Source organism: Acartia tonsa, chromosome 3, assembly GCF_053477335.1.
Source record: "Acartia tonsa isolate MP-2025a chromosome 3, ASM5347733v1, whole genome shotgun sequence".
In the NCBI taxonomy this organism is placed as follows: domain Eukaryota; kingdom Metazoa; phylum Arthropoda; class Copepoda; order Calanoida; family Acartiidae; genus Acartia; species Acartia tonsa.
Window position 1 is genome coordinate 58,316,268 of NC_137262.1, and position 24,999 is coordinate 58,341,266.

At 31.7% G+C, this 24,999-nt stretch overlaps 2 protein-coding genes across 2 annotated transcripts in view; one reads left to right on the plus strand and one right to left on the minus strand.

Annotated features, from left to right (window-relative positions):
• LOC145314675 (signal transducer and activator of transcription 5B-like) overlaps positions 1 to 24,999 on the minus strand; it is a 160,437-nt gene that overhangs the window by 106,293 nt on the left and 29,145 nt on the right. The window lies entirely within an intron of this gene.
• On the plus strand, positions 1,386 to 24,936 carry LOC145314967 (uncharacterized). Its single transcript, XM_080155041.1, has 6 exons — positions 1,386 to 1,449; positions 3,214 to 3,303; positions 3,925 to 4,026; positions 17,304 to 17,377; positions 23,891 to 23,964; positions 24,794 to 24,936. Exons 1-6 carry the CDS (start codon positions 1,411 to 1,413, stop codon positions 24,934 to 24,936), a joined length of 522 nt encoding a protein of 173 aa, XP_080011167.1. The 5' UTR covers positions 1,386 to 1,410.

The following is a 24,999-nucleotide window of genomic DNA, read 5'->3' on the forward strand; positions in this document are numbered from 1 at the left end:
ATCAACTTTGGGGACTTCTGAATTCTGATTGGTTGATTTGATTCATTAAGTTGAGTGTCCAAACGTTTCAACCACTAATTGTAATTTACAGATGAAGTAATTTGTGCATCACCATTGGGAATATATGTCAATTTATCGGCTTTTGTCTTACCCCTTTTGATCCCTGATAATTTACAGTCCACTTTGGTAGAATCAAATATAAAAATCAGTGGTCGACAGCAGTGCTTTCAGACGTATATACAGATAACTACATGCCTCCCTTTTTATAAGGACCCTTTATGTCTGCTAGCAAATTGTTTTATGCTACTTGGCTGTGTTAATATTACCAACACTATTGGTATTGATTTTCAACGACCCAATTGAGAGTCGGCACAAGATTATACAGTTATTTAACCCATTCCCCCTCTAGTGTTTTACTTTAATGGGTGACTTATGCTGGCTGCGGCTGAGAGTAGCTTCAGCCGGTCATTTTTCTCGAATCTGCGCGGTTAGTCGCGACTGATACATCAGTTTTGTTTATACTGTTTGAATGAGTACCACATCGCAGGGTTATAAAGGGATACCCGATAAATTGATGTACATCCACAATGGTAATAAACAAAATTGTCCCTTCTGTAGATTACAATTATTGGTTGAATCATTTAGACACTTAACTTATTGAACCAACCTTTCGAAGTTCAATAAAAGTCCCCAAAGATGTTAAGCCAACGAATAAGAAATCGTTGTTATAAAACTTTGGGGATTAGTGTAATAAACAGCCCAATGTCCCCTCCCTTCCCAACTACTAAGAAAGACTGAGGGTGTCTATGGCTGATAAAAATGCAAAAGAAGTATGTAAAGCAAAATTATTAATATATTCTTTTTCATGATGAATTAAAAAATTTCCGCCGTTTTGGAGATCTTTGTTTACATTTTCATCTCTCCCTGGTTTGTCAGATGTCCTTCCCATTTAATATGAAAATGAATTATGAAGCTTTACAAAGTTGAATTAAATTTAAAATCTGTTGTTTAAATGCAAACCTTTTCATCTATATAAAAGGACGCTCTACAATTTATTTTACTAGTGGTTGTGCCCATAGCATCTATCAAAGCTTGTTTTTTATTATTAGAACAAAATGTAGTAAGTGTAGTAGGATAAGCAGTATCAGATAAATTTTTTTTTCGATCATACTGTTTGTCCTCTATTGTGGTCAATTTAAAAAAAAATTCTTATCGACGAATCGTGCAATTTTCTTGTTCCGATTTGAAGAAATTTTTTAAAATCAAAATTTTTTGGACTTTAAATCCAAAAATTTTGTTGTCCAATTAGAAAAAAATCGACCGATTGGAAAATTTTTTCAAAGACAGAGAATTTTTTTTTCTTCCTCTTGAACTAAACATTTTATAGATTTTAAAAATGGTTGATGTTTAATGATGTCCTCTATACATAGTTTCCTTACTTATTGTCAGGTACATTTATTTTAGTAGCGAAGCTAAAATTTAATTCACTTTGTCTGTCCGTCAGTCAGTCCGTCCGTAACGTTATGGGGGAAATACGATTTTCTCGGCTGTTATGGAAGATAGCAGCTGAAATTAATGGTGAAGATTCTCTGTATCAATGAGCATCAGCTGTATAATTTACTTAGTCCGTCAGTCTGTCGGTTATGTATAAAAAAAAACCTTGATAATATCTATTATATGAATCAGAAAGATTTAGTGATTTCTAAGAATTATTGCACTTTTATACACTGAACATCTTCTCTATAGTTCATTTTGTCTGTTTGTGTTTCCAGGAATTTTTAGTGCTTCGCTTCTTATAGATTTTGTCACCCTTGATTAATTTCTCAACCCGCGATTGTGGCTCAACACATTGTTCATTCGCTCATTGTCGGGGAGGTGATAAGTTCCAATTTTGGCTCAACACTGCGTTATAACTAATAAGTTGAATATGGTTCCTACTGCTGCTATGTCAGATGCGCGACATTATTAGTAGGGAGAATGTCTTGGCCCAACAAGCATTATCATGCACAGCTGGGTATTTCAGACAAAGGTCGTGCAATTAAAGAGTTGGTTGTTTGTTGGGTGTCTCTTAACCTAATACCCTGGGTGTATGGACAAAAAATGGGAGATTTGCTCCCCTAGTTATCCTTTGTTTTTGGAACTGACGTTAAAGCGATATGTATGCAAGAACGTCCAAACTTTTTAATTTTGTTTGGGGGGGGGAGGAAGTAAAATGGTTTATTGCACCCCAAAATTGGGGGTAATATTTTTCGTGAGGGACAGTAAAATTTAATGAAATTTTAAGAATACTTTTTTGAGAGGGGGGGGGGGGTTAACTCGTTCTTTGACGTCTGATTTGTTATTCATGAAGTTGTCAAACGCTTTTCTAATATTAAAGTGACAATAATTAAATAATATGAATAAAACATAAAAGTTTTAAATTGCAATTCATAAATTTTTTATTGAAAAAACAGTTCAAAAAAAAATTATGTCCTGTACAAAAACAATTCTTCCTGTTTTCATTATTAATTAAAATAAAACGAATAATTTTTTATGACTTTATGATTATAAGAGTTACGGAATTAAAAGTTAAATTGTTATTGTTGTTATAAACTTTTTAGTTTCCCAAGGCATTATTTTGCTTATTTAGAACTATAAGCTAAACATATTTTCATTTTCTATAAATAATTGTATCTCTAGTATGGCTTTGAAACCGATTGATATATGCTGGATTAGAACCAGTTCTCAGCTATACTGAAAAATCATTTATCGCATCGTATGACAGACAACCTCCTACTTATATTAAAATGAAAAAAAAAATACAATTAATCTTTTAATATTTTTTTAATATCCGCGAAATTCCGTTTAACAAAAAGTGACATGAAAACCATTATAATTAATCCATGTTTTGTTGTGCCCCGCCTTCGTTTAACGGGCCAACAAAACAGTAATATATCATATAATTCTTAATATCAACGGAAAACTTTCCTAAATGATGCCATAAAAATAAACTAATACTTTGCAAGAAGATTAGAAGAATAGAGGGGGCATAAGTTAAATGTAATTTTAAACCACGGGGTATCTTCGCTGATGTGACGTTCAAATCGGTCTTGAAATATTTTGAAGTCACTATAAAAGAATAGAAATCAATTAGCTGGCTAACTGAAAAGGTCCCCATCACTTGGGCCAGGCAGTTGGCTGTGTTATGTATCTATACTTATACATTTATTTTAGGAGGGAAACTTGGATGAAGTGCGGAGAGCGCTGAACAAAGGAGAAGTAGGAGTCAACTCTTCAGACGAACATGGTACCACAGCTCTACAAGTAAGTTACACCAGGGATTAGACAATGGACGATAAATCAATGTTCATCCCCCAATTACTCCTTCTGTAGATTACAGTTAGTGATTAAAACGTTTGGACTCTTAACTACCAATAAAAATTCAATAATATTCCCTAACGTTGTTAAGCCAACGAATAATAAAACTTTATTATAAAACTTTTGGTACTATTCTAATAAACAGCACATTGTCCCCTCCCTCCCTGGGGTAATATCTATTAATTTGTTAGCAGTTTTAAGTAAAATATTTCCCTCCAAAAATAAAAAATAAACATTAGAGGCTGCTACAAGATCTATGCTGTATTTTATATAATAGAATATGTCTTAACAGGTTAATTTGAAATTTTGATTATAAAAACTGTCAATTCCTGAATAATTCTCTTATAATGCTAGGTCGACCACCCCTTAATTTTCAATTTTAGTTCTAAAAATTTTTTTTTTTTGGGGGGGGCGATTCCTCTTAGGATAGTGGTGGTACCCTCCCCCAAAATAGTTATAAACCTTCCTAGGACCATATCGGTTAAGCAATTATCGAGATCCTTTGTTACAAACAGACAGAAAATCATCCTGTTACTTTATTATTCGGATACATGAAGTGTAATTTAGGTTGCAGCTGCCAATGACCAATGTGAGGTTATCCGCCTTCTTTGTGAGTTTAAAGCTGATGTTAATAAAACTAATAACATTGGATGGAGTCCTTTACACCAAGTAAGTACGGAGTGATGTTAATAGAACTAATAACATTGGATGGAGTCCTTTACACCAAGTAAGTATGGAGTAATGTTAATATAACTAATAACATTGGATGGAGTCCTTTACACCAAGTAAGTATGGAGTGATGTTAATAGAACTAATAACATTGGATGGAATCCTTTACACCAAGTAAGTACGGAGTGATGTTAATAAAACTAATAACATTGGATGGAGTCCTTTACACCAAGTAAGTATGGAGTAATGTTAATATAACTAATAACATTGGATGGAGTCCTTTACACCAAGTAAGTACAGAGTGATGTTAATAAAACTAATAACATTGGATGGAGTCCTCTACACCAAGTAAGTATGGAGTGGTGTTAATAAAACTAATAACATTGGATGGAGTCCTTTACATCAAGTAAGTATGGAGTGATGTTAATAAAACTAATAACATTGGATGGAGTCCTTTACACCAAGTAAGTATGGAGTGATGTTAATAAAACTAATAACATTGGATGGAGTCCTTTACACCAAGTAAGTATGGAGTGATGTTAATAAAACTAATAACATTGGATGGAGTCCTTTACACCAAGTAAGTATGGAGTTATGTTAATAAGACTAATAACATTGGATGGATTCCTTTATACCAAGTAAGTACGGAGTGATGTTAATAAAACTAATAATATTGGATGGAGTCCTTTACACCAAGTAAGTATGGAGTTATGTTAATAGAACTAATAACATTGGATGGAGTCCTTTACACCAAGTAAGTATGGAGTTATGTTAACAAAACTAATAACATTGGATGGAGTCCTTTACACCAAGTAAGTACAGAGTGATGTTAATAGAACTAATAACATTGGATGGAGTCCTTTACACCAAGTAAGTATGGAGTTATGTTAATAAGACTAATAACATTGGATGGAGTCCTTTACACCAAGTAAGTATGGAGTGATGTTAATAGAACTAATAACATTGGATGGAGTCCTTTACACCAAGTAAGTATGGAGTGATGTTAATAAAACTAATAACATTGGATGGAGTCCTTTACACCAAGTAAGTATGGAGTTATGTTAATAAAACTAATAATATTGGATGGAGTCCTTTACACCAAGTAAGTATGGAGTGATGTTAATAGAACTAATAACATTGGATGGAATCCTTTACACCAAGTAAGTATGGAGTGATGTTAATAAAACTAATAACATTGGATGGAGTCCTTTACACCAAGTAAGTATGGAGTGATGTTAATAAAACTAATAACATTGGATGGAGTCCTTTACACCAAGTAAGTATGGAGTTATGTTAATAAAACTAATAACATTGGATGGAGTCCTTTACACCAAGTAAGTATGGAGTTATGTTAATAAGACTAATAACATTGGATGGATTCCTTTATACCAAGTAAGTACGGAGTGATGTTAATAGAACTAATAACATTGGATGGAGTCCTTTACACCAAGTAAGTACAGAGTGATGTTAATAGAACTAATAATATTGGATGGAGTCCTTTACACCAAGTAAGTATGGAGTGATGTTAATAGAACTAATAACATTGGATGGAATCCTTTACACCAAGTAAGTATGGAGTGATGTTAATAAAACTAATAACATTGGATGGAGTCCTTTACACCAAGTAAGTATGGAGTGATGTTAATAAAACTAATAACATTGGATGGAGTCCTTTACACCAAGTAAGTATGGAGTTATGTTAATAAAACTAATAACATTGGATGGAGTCCTTTACACCAAGTAAGTATGGAGTTATGTTAATAAAACTAATAATATTGGATGGAGTCCTTTACACCAAGTAAGTATGGAGTGATGTTAATAGAACTAATAACATTGGATGGAATCCTTTACACCAAGTAAGTATGGAGTTATGTTAATAGAACTAATAACATTGGATGGAGTCCTTTACACCAAGTAAGTATGGTGTTATGTTAATAGAACTAATAACATTGGATGGAGTCCTTTACACCAAGTAAGTACAGAGTGATGTTAATAGAACTAATAATATTGGATGGAGTCCTTTACACCAAGTAAGTATGGAGTGATGTTAATAAAACTAATAACATTGGATGGAATCCTTTACACCAAGTAAGTATGGAGTGATGTTAATAAAACTAATAACATTGGATGGAGTCCTTTACACCAAGTAAGTATGGAGTGATGTTAATAAAACTAATAACATTGGATGGAGTCCTTTACACCAAGTAAGTATGGAGTTATGTTAATAAAACTAATAACATTGGATGGAGTCCTTTACACCAAGTAAGTACAGAGTAATGTTAATAAAACTAATAACATTGGATGGAGTCCTTTACACCAAGTAAGTATGGAGTGATGTTAATAAAACTAATAACATTGGATGGAGTCCTTTACACCAAGTAAGTATGGAGTTATGTTAATAAAACTAATAACATTGGATGGAGTCCTTTACACCAAGTAAGTATGGAGTGATGTTAATAAAACTAATAACATTGGATGGAGTCCTTTACACCAAGTAAGTATGGAGTTATGTTAATAAAACTAATAACATTGGATGGAGTCCTTTACACCAAGTAAGTATGGAGTTATGTTAATAAGACTAATAACATTGGATGGATTCCTTTATACCAAGTAAGTACGGAGTGATGTTAATAAAACTAATAATATTGGATGGAGTCCTTTACACCAAGTAAGTATGGAGTTATGTTAATAGAACTAATAACATTGGATGGAGTCCTTTACACCAAGTAAGTATGGAGTTATGTTAACAAAACTAATAACATTGGATGGAGTCCTTTACACCAAGTAAGTACAGAGTGATGTTAATAGAACTAATAATATTGGATGGAGTCCTTTACACCAAGTAAGTATGGAGTGATGTTAATAGAACTAATAACATTGGATGGAATCCTTTACACCAAGTAAGTATGGAGTGATGTTAATAAAACTAATAACATTGGATGGAGTCCTTTACACCAAGTAAGTATGGAGTGATGTTAATAAAACTAATAACATTGGATGGAGTCCTTTACACCAAGTAAGTATGGAGTTATGTTAATAAAACTAATAACATTGGATGGAGTCCTTTACACCAAGTAAGTTTGGAGTTATGTTAATAAAACTAATAATATTGGATGGAGTCCTTTACACCAAGTAAGTATGGAGTTATGTTAATAGAACTAATAACATTGGATGGAATCCTTTACACCAAGTAAGTATGGAGTTATGTTAATAGAACTAATAACATTGGATGGAGTCCTTTACACCAAGTAAGTATGGAGTTATGTTAATAAAACTAATAACATTGGATGGAGTCCTTTACACCAAGTAAGTATGGTGTTATGTTAATAGAACTAATAACATTGGATGGAGTCCTTTACACCAAGTAAGTACAGAGTGATGTTAATAGAACTAATAATATTGGATGGAGTCCTTTACACCAAGTAAGTATGGAGTGATGTTAATAGAACTAATAACATTGGATGGAATCCTTTACACCAAGTAAGTATGGAGTGATGTTAATAAAACTAATAACATTGGATGGAGTCCTTTACACCAAGTAAGTATGGAGTGATGTTAATAAAACTAATAACATTGGATGGAGTCCTTTACACCAAGTAAGTATGGAGTTATGTTAATAAAACTAATAACATTGGATGGAGTCCTTTACACCAAGTAAGTATGGAGTTATGTTAATAAGACTAATAACATTGGATGGATTCCTTTATACCAAGTAAGTACGGAGTGATGTTAATAGAACTAATAACATTGGATGGAGTCCTTTACACCAAGTAAGTACAGAGTGATGTTAATAGAACTAATAATATTGGATGGAGTCCTTTACACCAAGTAAGTATGGAGTGATGTTAATAGAACTAATAACATTGGATGGAATCCTTTACACCAAGTAAGTATGGAGTGATGTTAATAAAACTAATAACATTGGATGGAGTCCTTTACACCAAGTAAGTATGGAGAGATGTTAATAAAACTAATAACATTGGATGGAGTCCTTTACACCAAGTAAGTATGGAGTTATGTTAATAAAACTAATAACATTGGATGGAGTCCTTTACACCAAGTAAGTATGGAGTTATGTTAATAAAACTAATAATATTGGATGGAGTCCTTTACACCAAGTAAGTATGGAGTTATGTTAATAGAACTAATAACATTGGATGGAATCCTTTACACCAAATAAGTATGGAGTTATGTTAATAGAACTAATAACATTGGATGGAGTCCTTTACACCAAGTAAGTATGGAGTTATGTTAATAAAACTAATAACATTGGATGGAGTCCTTTACACCAAGTAAGTATGGTGTTATGTTAATAGAACTAATAACATTGGATGGAGTCCTTTACACCAAGTAAGTACAGAGTGATGTTAATAGAACTAATAATATTGGATGGAGTCCTTTACACCAAGTAAGTATGGAGTGATGTTAATAGAACTAATAACATTGGATGGAATCCTTTACACCAAGTAAGTATGGAGTGATGTTAATAAAACTAATAACATTGGATGGAGTCCTTTACACCAAGTAAGTATGGAGTGATGTTAATAAAACTAATAACATTGGATGGAGTCCTTTACACCAAGTAAGTATGGAGTTATGTTAATAAAACTAATAACATTGGATGGAGTCCTTTACACCAAGTAAGTACAGAGTAATGTTAATAAAACTAATAACATTGGATGGAGTCCTTTACACCAAGTAAGTATGGAGTGATGTTAATAAAACTAATAACATTGGATGGAGTCCTTTACACCAAGTAAGTATGGAGTTATGTTAATAAAACTAATAACATTGGATGGAGTCCTTTACACCAAGTAAGTATGGAGTGATGTTAATAAAACTAATAACATTGGATGGAGTCCTTTACACCAAGTAAGTATGGAGTTATGTTAATAAAACTAATAACATTGGATGGAGTCCTTTACACCAAGTAAGTATGGAGTTATGTTAATAAGACTAATAACATTGGATGGATTCCTTTATACCAAGTAAGTATGGAGTGATGTTAATAAAACTAATAATATTGGATGGAGTCCTTTACACCAAGTAAGTATGGAGTTATGTTAATAGAACTAATAACATTGGATGGAGTCCTTTACACCAAGTAAGTATGGAGTTATGTTAACAAAACTAATAACATTGGATGGAGTCCTTTACACCAAGTAAGTACAGAGTGATGTTAATAGAACTAATAATATTGGATGGAGTCCTTTACACCAAGTAAGTATGGAGTGATGTTAATAGAACTAATAACATTGGATGGAATCCTTTACACCAAGTAAGTATGGAGTGATGTTAATAAAACTAATAACATTGGATGGAGTCCTTTACACCAAGTAAGTATGGAGTGATGTTAATAAAACTAATAACATTGGATGGAGTCCTTTACACCAAGTAAGTATGGAGTTATGTTAATAAAACTAATAACATTGGATGGAGTCCTTTACACCAAGTAAGTATGGAGTTATGTTAATAAGACTAATAACATTGGATGGATTCCTTTATACCAAGTAAGTACGGAGTGATGTTAATAGAACTAATAACATTGGATGGAGTCCTTTACACCAAGTAAGTACAGAGTGATGTTAATAGAACTAATAATATTGGATGGAGTCCTTTACACCAAGTAAGTATGGAGTGATGTTAATAGAACTAATAACATTGGATGGAATCCTTTACACCAAGTAAGTATGGAGTGATGTTAATAAAACTAATAACATTGGATGGAGTCCTTTACACCAAGTAAGTATGGAGTGATGTTAATAAAACTAATAACATTGGATGGAGTCCTTTACACCAAGTAAGTATGGAGTTATGTTAATAAAACTAATAACATTGGATGGAGTCCTTTACACCAAGTAAGTATGGAGTTATGTTAATAAAACTAATAATATTGGATGGAGTCCTTTACACCAAGTAAGTATGGAGTTATGTTAATAGAACTAATAACATTGGATGGAATCCTTTACACCAAGTAAGTATGGAGTTATGTTAATAGAACTAATAACATTGGATGGAGTCCTTTACACCAAGTAAGTATGGAGTTATGTTAATAAAACTAATAACATTGGATGGAGTCCTTTACACCAAGTAAGTATGGTGTTATGTTAATAGAACTAATAACATTGGATGGAGTCCTTTACACCAAGTAAGTACAGAGTGATGTTAATAGAACTAATAATATTGGATGGAGTCCTTTACACCAAGTAAGTATGGAGTGATGTTAATAGAACTAATAACATTGGATGGAATCCTTTACACCAAGTAAGTATGGAGTGATGTTAATAAAACTAATAACATTGGATGGAGTCCTTTACACCAAGTAAGTATGGAGTGATGTTAATAAAACTAATAACATTGGATGGAGTCCTTTACACCAAGTAAGTATGGAGTTATGTTAATAAAACTAATAACATTGGATGGAGTCCTTTACACCAAGTAAGTATGGAGTTATGTTAATAAGACTAATAACATTGGATGGATTCCTTTATACCAAGTAAGTACGGAGTGATGTTAATAGAACTAATAACATTGGATGGAGTCCTTTACACCAAGTAAGTACAGAGTGATGTTAATAGAACTAATAATATTGGATGGAGTCCTTTACACCAAGTAAGTATGGAGTGATGTTAATAGAACTAATAACATTGGATGGAATCCTTTACACCAAGTAAGTATGGAGTGATGTTAATAAAACTAATAACATTGGATGGAGTCCTTTACACCAAGTAAGTATGGAGTGATGTTAATAAAACTAATAACATTGGATGGAGTCCTTTACACCAAGTAAGTATGGAGTTATGTTAATAAAACTAATAACATTGGATGGAGTCCTTTACACCAAGTAAGTATGGAGTTATGTTAATAAAACTAATAATATTGGATGGAGTCCTTTACACCAAGTAAGTATGGAGTTATGTTAATAGAACTAATAACATTGGATGGAATCCTTTACACCAAGTAAGTATGGAGTTATGTTAATAGAACTAATAACATTGGATGGAGTCCTTTACACCAAGTAAGTATGGAGTTATGTTAATAAAACTAATAACATTGGATGGAGTCCTTTACACCAAGTAAGTATGGTGTTATGTTAATAGAACTAATAACATTGGATGGAGTCCTTTACACCAAGTAAGTACAGAGTGATGTTAATAGAACTAATAATATTGGATGGAGTCCTTTACTCCAAGTAAGTATGGAGTGATGTTAATAGAACTAATAACATTGGATGGAATCCTTTACACCAAGTAAGTATGGAGTGATGTTAATAAAACTAATAACATTGGATGGAGTCCTTTACACCAAGTAAGTATGGAGTGATGTTAATAAAACTAATAACATTGGATGGAGTCCTTTACACCAAGTAAGTATGGAGTTATGTTAATAAAACTAATAACATTGGATGGAGTCCTTTACACCAAGTAAGTATGGAGTTATGTTAATAAGACTAATAACATTGGATGGATTCCTTTATACCAAGTAAGTACGGAGTGATGTTAATAGAACTAATAACATTGGATGGAGTCCTTTACATTAAGTAAGTTGAGGGTGATGTTTATAGAACTAATAACATTGGATGGAGTCCTTTACACCAAGTAAGTATGGAGTTATGTTAATAAAACTAATAACATTGGATGGAGTCCTTTACACCAAGTAAGTATGGTGTTATGTTAATAGAACTAATAACATTGGATGGAGTCCTTTACACCAAGTAAGTATGGAGTAATGTTAATAAAACTAATAACATTGGATGGAGTCCTTTACACCAAGTAAGTACAGAGTGGTGTTAATAAGACTAATAACATTGGATGGATTCCTTTACACCAAGTAAGTATGGAGTGATGTTAATAAAACTAATAACATTGGATGGAATCCTTTACACCAAGTAAGTATGGAGTGGTGTTAATAGAACTAATAACATTGGATGGATTCCTTTACACCAAGTAAGTACGGAGTGATGTTAATAGAACTAATAACATTGGATGGAGTCCTTTACACCAAGTAAGTACAGAGTGGTGTTAATAAGACTAATAACATTGGATGGAGTCCTTTACACCAAGTAAGTATGGAGTGATGTTAATAAAACTAATAACATTGGATGGAGTCCTTTACACCAAGTAAGTATTGAGTTATGTTAATAGAACTAATAACATTGGATGGAGTCCTTTACACCAAGTAAGTACGGAGTGGTGTTAATAAAACTAATAACATTGGATGGAGTCCTTTACACCAAGTAAGTATGGAGTGATGTTAATAGAACTAATAACATTGGATGGAGTCCATTACACCAAGTAAGTATTGAGTTATGTTAATAGAACTAATAACATTGGATGGAGTACTTTACACCAAGTAAGTATGGAGTGATGTTAATAAAACTAATAACATTGGATGGAGTCCTTTACACCAAGTAAGTATGGAGTAATGTTAATAAAACTAATAACATTGGATGGAGTCCTTTACACCAAGTAAGTATGGAGTGATGTTAATAAAACTAATAACATTGGATGGAATCCTTTACACCAAGTAAGTATGGAGTGATGTTAATAGAACTAATAACATTGGATGGAGTCCTTTACACCAAGTAAGTATGGAGTGATGTTAATAAAACTAATAACATTGGATGGAGTCCTTTACACCAAGTAAGTATGGAGTGATGTTAATAGAACTAATAACATTGGATGGAGTCCTTTACACCAAGTAAGTATGGAGTTATGTTAATAAAACTAATAACATTGGATGGAGTCCTTTACACCAAGTAAGTATGGTGTTATGTTGATAAGACTAATAACATTGGATGGAGTCCTTTACACCAAGTAAGTACGGAGTGATGTTAATAGAACTAATAACATTAGATGGAGTCCTTTACATCAAGTAAGTATGGAGTAATGTTAATATAACTAATAACATTGGATGGAGTCCTTTACACCAAGTAAGTATGGTGTTATGTTAATAGAACTAATAACATTGGATGGAGTCCTTTACACCAAGTAAGTACAGAGTGATGTTAATAGAACTAATAATATTGGATGGAGTCCTTTACACCAAGTAAGTATGGAGTGATGTTAATAGAACTAATAACATTGGATGGAATCCTTTACACCAAGTAAGTATGGAGTGATGTTAATAAAACTAATAACATTGGATGGAGTCCTTTACACCAAGTAAGTATGGAGTGATGTTAATAAAACTAATAACATTGGATGGAGTCCTTTACACCAAGTAAGTATGGAGTTATGTTAATAAAACTAATAACATTGGATGGAGTCCTTTACACCAAGTAAGTATGGAGTTATGTTAATAAGACTAATAACATTGGATGGATTCCTTTATACCAAGTAAGTACGGAGTGATGTTAATAGAACTAATAACATTGGATGGAGTCCTTTACACCAAGTAAGTACAGAGTGATGTTAATAGAACTAATAATATTGGATGGAGTCCTTTACACCAAGTAAGTATGGAGTGATGTTAATAGAACTAATAACATTGGATGGAATCCTTTACACCAAGTAAGTATGGAGTGATGTTAATAAAACTAATAACATTGGATGGAGTCCTTTACACCAAGTAAGTATGGAGTGATGTTAATAAAACTAATAACATTGGATGGAGTCCTTTACACCAAGTAAGTATGGAGTTATGTTAATAAAACTAATAACATTGGATGGAGTCCTTTACACCAAGTAAGTATGGAGTTATGTTAATAAAACTAATAATATTGGATGGAGTCCTTTACACCAAGTAAGTATGGAGTTATGTTAATAGAACTAATAACATTGGATGGAATCCTTTACACCAAGTAAGTATGGAGTTATGTTAATAGAACTAATAACATTGGATGGAGTCCTTTACACCAAGTAAGTATGGAGTTATGTTAATAAAACTAATAACATTGGATGGAGTCCTTTACACCAAGTAAGTATGGTGTTATGTTAATAGAACTAATAACATTGGATGGAGTCCTTTACACCAAGTAAGTACAGAGTGATGTTAATAGAACTAATAATATTGGATGGAGTCCTTTACTCCAAGTAAGTATGGAGTGATGTTAATAGAACTAATAACATTGGATGGAATCCTTTACACCAAGTAAGTATGGAGTGATGTTAATAAAACTAATAACATTGGATGGAGTCCTTTACACCAAGTAAGTATGGAGTGATGTTAATAAAACTAATAACATTGGATGGAGTCCTTTACACCAAGTAAGTATGGAGTTATGTTAATAAAACTAATAACATTGGATGGAGTCCTTTACACCAAGTAAGTATGGAGTTATGTTAATAAGACTAATAACATTGGATGGATTCCTTTATACCAAGTAAGTACGGAGTGATGTTAATAGAACTAATAACATTGGATGGAGTCCTTTACATTAAGTAAGTTGAGGGTGATGTTTATAGAACTAATAACATTGGATGGAGTCCTTTACACCAAGTAAGTATGGAGTTATGTTAATAAAACTAATAACATTGGATGGAGTCCTTTACACCAAGTAAGTATGGTGTTATGTTAATAGAACTAATAACATTGGATGGAGTCCTTTACACCAAGTAAGTATGGAGTAATGTTAATAAAACTAATAACATTGGATGGAGTCCTTTACACCAAGTAAGTACAGAGTGGTGTTAATAAGACTAATAACATTGGATGGATTCCTTTACACCAAGTAAGTATGGAGTGATGTTAATAAAACTAATAACATTGGATGGAATCCTTTACACCAAGTAAGTATGGAGTGGTGTTAATAGAACTAATAACATTGGATGGATTCCTTTACACCAAGTAAGTACGGAGTGATGTTAATAGAACTAATAACATTGGATGGAGTCCTTTACACCAAGTAAGTACAGAGTGGTGTTAATAAGACTAATAACATTGGATGGAGTCCTTTACACCAAGTAAGTATGGAGTGATGTTAATAAAACTAATAACATTGGATGGAGTCCTTTACACCAAGTAAGTATTGAGTTATGTTAATAGAACTAATAACATTGGATGGAGTCCTTTACACCAAGTAAGTACGGAGTGGTGTTAATAAAACTAATAACATTGGATGGAGTCCTTTACACCAAGTAAGTATGGAGTGATGTTAATAGAACTAATAACATTGGATGGAGTCCATTACACCAAGTAAGTATTGAGTTATGTTAATAGAACTAATAACATTGGATGGAGTACTTTACACCAAGTAAGTATGGAGTGATGTTAATAAAACTAATAACATTGGATGGAGTCCTTTACACCAAGTAAGTATGGAGTAATGTTAATAAAACTAATAACATTGGATGGAGTCCTTTACACCAAGTAAGTATGGAGTGATGTTAATAAAACTAATAACATTGGATGGAATCCTTTACACCAAGTAAGTATGGAGTGATGTTAATAGAACTAATAACATTGGATGGAGTCCTTTACACCAAGTAAGTATGGAGTGATGTTAATAAAACTAATAACATTGGATGGAGTCCTTTACACCAAGTAAGTATGGAGTGATGTTAATAGAACTAATAACATTGGATGGAGTCCTTTACACCAAGTAAGTATGGAGTTATGTTAATAAAACTAATAACATTGGATGGAGTCCTTTACACCAAGTAAGTATGGTGTTATGTTGATAAGACTAATAACATTGGATGGAGTCCTTTACACCAAGTAAGTACGGAGTGATGTTAATAGAACTAATAACATTAGATGGAGTCCTTTACATCAAGTAAGTATGGAGTAATGTTAATATAACTAATAACATTGGATGGAGTCCTTTACACCAAGTAAGTATGAAGTTATGTTAATAAAACTAATAACATTGGATGGAGTCCTTTACACCAAGTAAGTATGGAGTGATGTTAATAGAACTAATAACATTGGATGGAGTCCTTTACACCAAGTAAGTATGGAGTGATGTTAATAGAACTAATAAGATTGGATGGAGTCCTTTACACCAAGTAAGTATGGAGTGATGTTAATAGAACTAATAACAGTGGATGGAGTCCTTTACACCAAGTAAGTTGGAGTAGTGTTAATAGAACTAATAAGATTGGATGGAGTCCTTTACACCAAGTAAGTATGGAGTGATGTTAATAGAACTAATAACAGTGGATGGAGTCCTTTACACCAAGTAAGTTGGAGTAGTGTTAATAGAACTAATAAGATTGGATGGAGTCCTTTACATTAAGTAAGTTGAGAGTGATGTTTATAGAACTAATAACATTGGATGGAGTCCTTTACACCAAGTAAGTATGGAGTGATGTTAATAGAACTAATAACATTGGATGGAGTCCTTTACACCAAGTAAGTATGGAGTAATGTTAATAGAACTAATATCATTGGATGGAGTCCTTTACACCAAGTAAGTACAGAGTGATGTTAATAAAACTAATAACATTGGATGGAGTCCTATACACCAAGTAAGTATGGAGTAATGTTAATAGAACTAATATCATTGGATGGAGTCCTTTACACCAAGTAAGTACAGAGTGATGTTAATAAAACTAATAACATTGGATGGAGTCCTATACACCAAGTAAGTACGGAGTGATGTTAATAAAACTAATAACATTGGATGGAGTCCTTTACACCAAGTAAGTATGGAGTGATGTTAATAGAACTAATAACAGTGGATGGAGTCCTTTACACCAAGTAAGTATGGAGTGATGTTAATAGAACTAATAACAGTGGATGGAGTCCTTTACACCAAGTAAGTTGGAGTAGTGTTAATAAAACTAATACCATTGGATGGAGTCCTTTACACCAAGTAAGTACGGAGAAACGCTACTCTATACTACAGAGTGGGGTATGGTTTCGCAGGTCGTCGCTTAAAAGATATTAAAAAGAACGTTTTATTATGCTGTATACCTTAAATAGAGACAAAATCATAAGTAAAAAAGTTATTTTTGTTTTAGTCAAGACTAGGATTGAAACTTTTCCTATTAGTAGTATCATAGCTTTATAATTCTATTTGTCCGACCGTCAATCAGTCAGTCCTTGGGGAAACACAAATGGGGAAAAGTGATTTCTCAGTTGCTATTCAAGATATACTGTTGATTATTTGAGTAGAGAATCCCTATACCAATGAGCATCCAGTATGTAATTTTCTTTGTCTGTCGGTCTATCAGTCATGCTACAAAATATAATATTAAGATATGTAAGAAAGGTTTTGTGATTATTTTATCCAAAATATTAATATTCCTAATTTCAACATATCATCAAATGCTCTTTATTTACTTGTTGGCCTCACGGTGCATTGTAAGAAAGAAATTGTGATTATTGTTAAGGCATGCCTACATGGACACATAGACACTGTGCGGCTTATCCTTGACAAAGGAGCTGACCTACGGGCGAGAACAAGGTAAATTTTCAAGGTGGTTTCCCTTAAAGTAGCTAGTCAATCACACCCCACCCCCCCCTTCTTTGTTTTGGAATGAATTCATGATATGGGACAGATCAATGTTTCGTGTCTTTCATGTTTTTTTTTCTCCAGCCAGGTTAGGTTATATATGGTAGCCAGGGTTAGAGCATCCCGCAGGGGTTCAGCATTAAGAATAAAACTGCCATCCGTTAATTTCAATTTGTATAAAAAATAGGGGGTTGGTTTCGGTTTTTTTTTAGGTTTTCAAAATAAATTACGATGTTTTATTGAGAATAATTTAATCAAATATTGATTTTGGATAAGATTTTTTGTCTATTCTACATATTAGTTGTTTGTGTTTCTTTGAATTTTATATGTTTTACTTTTAATAAATAGCAAAGTAAAATAAATACATATAATAATTAAGAATATTAACTCACAAACAAAATATGAATTGTTCATATTTATTCAGACATCACATATTGTTCCATTGACGTACATTGTTTCTGATCAACTTTTATTTTATTTTTATTGTATTAACTCTCAGAAGTATCGTTTTTATTTTTATCTTCTGATATATTCTTTATTCAAGAAAATCATGAAAATATACACAGATAAACGTATATTTTACGTCTAAAATTCTAAATATGCATGTAGTTTATTATTCAAATAAATAATGATCTCATCAGATTTAGTTATCCATAAAGTGGGTATTAAACAAGAAAGTCGCCACATAGCAAATGAAACACTGAAAATTAAAGAATAATAAGATTCATGTTTTACTAAAAGTAGTAATTTTTGTTTGTATAGTAACAATGTTATCATCAATATTAAAATCTTGACCGGCTGGACCGATCGTTCCACAATTTTTAGAGTAAAGTTTTAAAATTTTCTGGCTGAACAGATTGTTCCACAATCTTTAAAAAGAAATTCAAAAATTTTCTGTCTTTTTTAAAATTGAGAATAAAGGGGGGGGGGGATTATTGTTTATTTATTACTTTGGACAGGTGTCTAAGCAGCCTCGCAGGGTTATAGAACCACGAGTAAAGACCCTAAAGGGGTTAGGCATAGGTGAAGGAACTATCACCCCCCCCCCCCTCTTTAATTTCATAATATTAAAAAAAATAGACTAGTAATATATATTCCTACCTTCTGGTATCAAACCAAAGACCAAAGACATAAATCAGAAGTGTGATAAATCCCCAAATTTCTGTTGGTTTTTTCATACAAAATTTAAAGAAATTGCTATTTATAAGCATAACTTTTATTCTTATAATTAGAGGAATATTTACTACTTCTGGTGTTGGAAAAGTTTCTTCAGCTGGCATTACTTCAGCACTTTGACATTGTTCAATTTCATCTAATGCAGCAACATTTATAATTGTAGATGGATTATTCCTTGCAGTTGTAGGTGTAAACAAGAAATCATTACTTTGTTCAAGTGACTTTACATTGATAATAATTCCTGGATGGGTGACCAACACTGAAGTGCTTGGCAGTTTTTCTTGTACTGTGTTGGACAGATATTCAACTTTGGGAATGGATTCTGATTGAATAGGAGGAAGCTGGATGTTGGATTTTAGGTTTGATTCAGGAATTTCAACTAATGTTTCAAAATAATCAAAAGATAAAATATTGGATAAATACTAAAATTAATTAATTAATATATAAAGTTAAAGTGATTAGGAAGCAAAAACAGTTCTTTTATTATCTATGTAAAAGATAAGACAAATTGATGGAAATAATGTCAAAATACTTTATACATTAGATATCAAGTTTAAGTGATGGAAGCATAGTCATTTTTGTTATCTATGCAAAAGCCATAAATACCTTATTCTAAAAGAAAAATCTACTACTACATTTTTTAATTCACCCTTCTCTTTTAAAGCCTTGCTATGATTTACTAATTTGTACATTTTGGTCATTTGTAATTGGTTAGACAAAATTAATAAAAAAAAAGATGAATTGTTATTATAATAAATACTATATTCCTCAGTTAAAAAAATTGAAAAATACAAATGGTAGATTATGAATTCTACATAGCAGACTTTGAGGATGAAAATAGGTTTCAAAAAGTTTTTCCTGAGAAATCAATGTTACCCAAGGTATAAAAAAATCTGATTGAATCTTATCAAAGAAAGTTTAGTTTACCTTTGGTGTTTAATCTTTTTGTTAGTTCATCAGCAGATGGAAGTGTTCTGTTAGAGTTTGATATTTTCAATTTATTGTAAGTTTTCATAGACCTTAAAACAAAGAATTAATAAAATTCTATGTTGCTTGAAAACAGTAAAGATTAAGAATATAATAAATAATATTTTAATTACCATAATAAAGTTTCAGCTGGCATAATCAGGAATATCATCATTAGATATTCAGTATCTATTGTAAAAACAAAAGATTTTTTATTTTGTAAAATATTTGGCACATACATCTCAAAATTGTCAACAACAAATGGCCCACACAATGTTTTGTAGTAGAGGATTTGTGTGAGGATTATCAATAGAATTGTAATTGAAGTAGAAACAAGTACCAAAATTTTTAACCTTTTAAAATAAAAGAAAAAATTAAATAATTCCAAAAAACTTTTAAATACGAATTCAATTATAACATGTTTAACCTTTAAAAATAAAAGAAAAAATTCAATAATTACATAAAGAATTTTGAATATGGATTCAATTATAAAATTTAATAATAATATTTAATAATAATAAATAATAAATAATTATTTAATAATAATAATTTGATATAATGAGTGTTTAAAGATCAATAATCTTGTTACATTACCTATCATGATCTAGATCAACAAAGGCAAAACCATCAATTGCTGAGTATACTCTAAAACCTTGAGAGAAAGTTATAGAGGTATTGAATGGGTAGGGAAAACAGAAAAATTGCCTAAAACAAACCCAAGACTTAAATATAAAAAATATTTGCTAACCTTCCCAGGATCTATGTGAAGCTTCCCTGAAATATAGAGAAGTCAATCGGTTCAGTATATATTAAAATCTTAAGCTACAGACAAAATATTAATACCACTTACCACTTTATATATTAGGATTAATTTTATTTAAAAGTCAAAGTTTAAAAAAAATGATAGATAAAGTTTATATTCAAACCTTGTAAACAGAAGAAAAAAAGTTCAAAGCAGACAAAGAATATTCCACTGTTGAAAATAGAACATGTAAGGGCTGGAGCTGATAGGAGCTTGTTCCTAAAATTGTAAATATGGGAACAATTATTATCATAGGAAAAAGTACATAATGTATACTACTGGAAGACTACAACAATTTTAATTCTTATAACCTTTCCAAAAATCTGCTGGTGGTTGCAGTATTTCAGTAGAAAAATCACAATTTGCTGCAGTCTTTCTAAGAGAAACTTCGAGGAATAACAAAATAAAACTTGTAGAACTGCTTGGACATCGAAAGTAAAATATCTTGCCTGATAAAACTGGGAAAGAGAAATGCAACTATATCAAAGAAAATGAAGTAGTGTACAGCCATAGCAATTAAAGACACCATTATCCATCTCATTAGAGCAGCATTTATATCTTGTTGGGATGCTGGCCGGTCCCTTGGTTATTAGTGCTCTTGTTAGATTTATTACCAGTATCTTAATTCATGATTGTTATGGACTAAATACTAATAAATTTTAGATAAATAAAAACTTGGAGCACAATTGCCTGTAGAAAAAGTATATCCCAGCAAGTGTAAGGATACCAATGATCAAAGAAATAGATTCTACTATTACTGTTGACCATGGAGGTACTGCTGAAAAACCTAAATTATTCATAATTATTATTCCTTCCTTTATATTGTTATTCCTTTTTTTGGAAGCACCCTTCATTTAGGGATTCAGTGTTAGGACAATGGACATTTGATTCAATTTTAAGAGTTTTTGCTTAAGGGCCATGATAACCAAATTTATCCAGAAAATTCAAAGAAAATATTAAAGTTTAAAGTTAATATAATTTAGAAAACTCAAAAATGAGAAAAAGTTCTAAGAAAAAAAGCATTTATTTGAACATTAGGTTTCCAGAAAATCACAATGAAGTACACATTCTGTAATTAATCATTAGAAAAATTGTCCTTGGAACTTGTTAACCCCTATAAACTCCCATCAAAATACAAGAATAAAATATAAGGGTTCTTAGATTGTTTATAATACAAATATCTATAAAATAAAATTTTTTGGTGAAAAATTTTTTTTACAACCAGATGAAATAATTCTATTAAATATATTTTTGGGTCGGCTAGAAATTGTGTTAATTATTTTTATTGATGGTTGTCTGCTAGAATTAAAATAAATCAGCAGCAATTGTGCACTAGACCCCAAAATCAGTCCTTCACAAACACTTTAAGTAAGCTAGTACAAAAGGTTTGAAACCCCTAAAATATTGAATATTTGATTCAATATTTAATGATACCTTGAATTGGTCCCGTTTCTTAGGGATGTCAATATTTTTTTTTTTTTTTGGGGGGGGGGATAAAATGAGGTGTTGCAAAGATTAAGGGGCGTAAACGGTTCCAGGACAAACGCAGGAGTCCCAAACGTCGAAGTGGACAAACGCAGGAGTGTTAAAATATTAATTTAAGTAAGTATTTCTATGCATGTTAGGTTAGGTTAAGATATGAATATACAAATAAGCCCTCTGCAGGGGTTAGGCATTAAAAACTTAAAATATGGTTTAAAATAGGTTAGGTTAGGTTTGTCCACTCCGACATTTGGGACTCCTGCGTTTGTCTTAGGACAGCGTAAACACCCCTTTACCCCACCTTATTTATTGTTGTGTTCTGAATATAACCATGTAATCCAATAATGCTAGTAAATAATTGATGCTAGTAGTTGATAAATTTATGTTTCCCAAATACCCTCCTTACAGACGTTACAGACAGTTACACATACTGACAAATGAATAGTTTTATTATTAAGGAGTAGCTTTGCTACTAATAATCTACATAAACCTGTAAGCAAGATTATGATAGATGCTAACAGTAAAAACCAATTAATTTTTCTCCTTAATAAAGCAAGGTCTACCATGATCTTTGTTATGGTCTTTGAAAAATCAAAATTTATTGCTTGATTCTAAAAATATTATAAACAAACTAGAGTACTCTTCAATAGTTAAAAACTTACTAATCGCAATTGAAGTAAAAAGAGCAAATTATAAATATTTCAGAAAAAAATCAATAAATTAAAACATCATATATTCTGTATGTATATTCATTCTCTTATATATTATAAATTTAAAAAAGGGCAGTTCCCCTCAAAAAATATAGTTGAGACCCCCCCCCCCCACCACAAAAAATTGGGGGAAAGTGGTAGTTTTTGATTTTCTGGTTAGGTGGTTTATTTTGGGTACTTGTAGCCCCCAAGGTTTGGGGCCTTCTGCAGGGGTTATGTATAATAAAAAAACTCTCCCTACTCCCTATTTTCCATTTTTTTGCAAAAAAAAAGGCTGAAATTTAGTGCTTAATAGGCAGTATGAGGAAAACACCTAAATATCAAAAGATAAAAACAATTAAATCTTCAAATAAAGACTTATTATTTGGTATCAAATTACCCCACACCCCAAGAAGATAAAGAGTGTAGATGTTATTGGTCCCGGGGAATCTTTTAATTCAAATTTGAACTATTAACTCACTAGCGGCTACGTCCCTAGAGGCCTCTAAAGACACTTTAGGAGTGGGGATTTGTATGAGATAACCCTTATTTTATATTTAAAAAGAAAATGTAATTTTTTTTTCTACATTTAAATTAAGCTTGTTCCTTTTGACATATTTAATCAGTTTTTAGTGGCAAAATAACTCTACAATTTCTAATGTTCTACTTTTGCTATGTTTAAGGGGCTTTATTATATGGAATTTCTGACATATCTTGTGGAAAGACTCAATATCCAGAATCCTCTTGTCCGTATTCCAATACAGGAGTTTTTTTGTGCTTCATTACTTTGCTAATTATGCATTTTGTCATCCTTATTTTGATTATATTGTACCATTAAATACCAGAGAAATAAATAAGCTAAACTGACCTTTAAATTAACATCATTATTTAGTATAATCCTATTTATATCATATACAAAAGCAAATGGATTAGATATAGTGAAATGATAACTTTTTAAGCTTTACAGAACTCTCATTAATTTTTTAAAATTAATTCTTAAGGTATAAGAATAAACATATAAAAGAATGTGATGTTTATTTTCTCCTAACTCTGATAATTACTTAAAGAGTTCATGAATCTCCTGTGGTTTTATTATAATTAATTTACAGCCCTATCCACATAAATCACAATATTTCCTGAGAAATATGGGTGCTAAAATTAAACATAGTAATTTTTCATGAAGAAATATTCATGATTAGAAAAATGTAAATGATTATGATTATTGAGTTAAGCTAAAGCATCTACATATACGCTACAAGATCTGTATTAGGTTCCTATACTCTTTAAGGTATGGAGCCAGTGCACTAACTCTTGCTACAAGATCTGTATTAGCTTCCTATACTCTTTAAGGTATGGAGCCAGTGCACTAACTCTTGCTGCTGCCTCTGGCCATCTGTCTACAGTCAGGCTCCTACTTGAATCAGGTTACAACAAGGGATCTAAAGGGATAAGACAATGGCTGATAAATTTATGATTCACAAAATTATCCCATAGGTAGATTAAGATTATTAGTTGAAGCGTTTGAACACTCAACTTAATGAGCCAAACTTTCAAAGTTGTTAAGCCAACAAATAAGAAGAAAATGTTATTATAAAACTTTGGGGACTAGATCTAAAATATGCTCATATTGGACCGTCTCTCTCTGGTTACAACTTACAATTCTCTTAAATTGAGATTTTGTCTACTATTATAAGATCTGTTGGGTGAGGTAATTAGCTCTAGATAATGGATAGACTTACAGAGGTTACCACCATGGTTATAAGCGAAGCTTTTCTATAATTAGGGTAGGTCCGTACGTCTGTACGTCACGGTCAGTTAGTTCTTTTTGTTAATTTAAACAGGTTAGAATAGTCCTATTGATTCCAAACTTTAAATGTAGTGGTTCAGTACAATTGAGAAAGCGTTGCAACTCTATAATCGTAATCAGAATGTTAGTAAGTCCATTTTAAACATGTTGATTTCTAACTTTTTTAACAACTAATTTTTACGGGATACAATTATCCAATTGATCTGATTTTTCATTTTTGGAATACTGATTCCTAGAACAACAAAGGACAATGTTATAAGCAAAGCATCTCTATAATCAAGTCCCAAAATGTAAGTATATCCTGAAACAATATCCTGTATTTAAGCAATAGTTGTTTTATTTAAAATCTTTTTATCATTATCTATGAGATGTCCTGATGGCCCTCTGAAAACTTTATATTATAAGTAATAAAACATAATTTTTTATCATTTTAATTTTTCTGGCAGGATTCAAGCCTGATGACCAAGGGTCTGGAGAGGATAAGATTTGTCCAGTGGCAACCATGGTAGCTACAATGTACAGTCATCAATCTGTACTTCAATTGTTATTAAACAGGGAAGAAAAAATAACTTACAAACAAGGCAGTTGATGTCTGAATTGCATAAAATCTGGATGAATCAAGCTGAAGTCAAACTGTTCTTTAAAAATATTG

Excerpts from the sequence above, each read along its gene's own strand:
- LOC145314967 (XM_080155041.1), top strand. The coding sequence starts at position 1,411 with ATGATGTCCTCTATACATAGTTTCCTTACTTATTGTCAG. Across the intron at positions 4,027-17,303 it reads GATGGAGTCCTTTACACCAA|GCATGCCTACATGGACACAT; the intron begins GTAAGTACGGAG and ends ATTATTGTTAAG. Across the intron at positions 23,965-24,793 it reads CAGGCTCCTACTTGAATCAG|GATTCAAGCCTGATGACCAA; the intron begins GTTACAACAAGG and ends TTTTTCTGGCAG.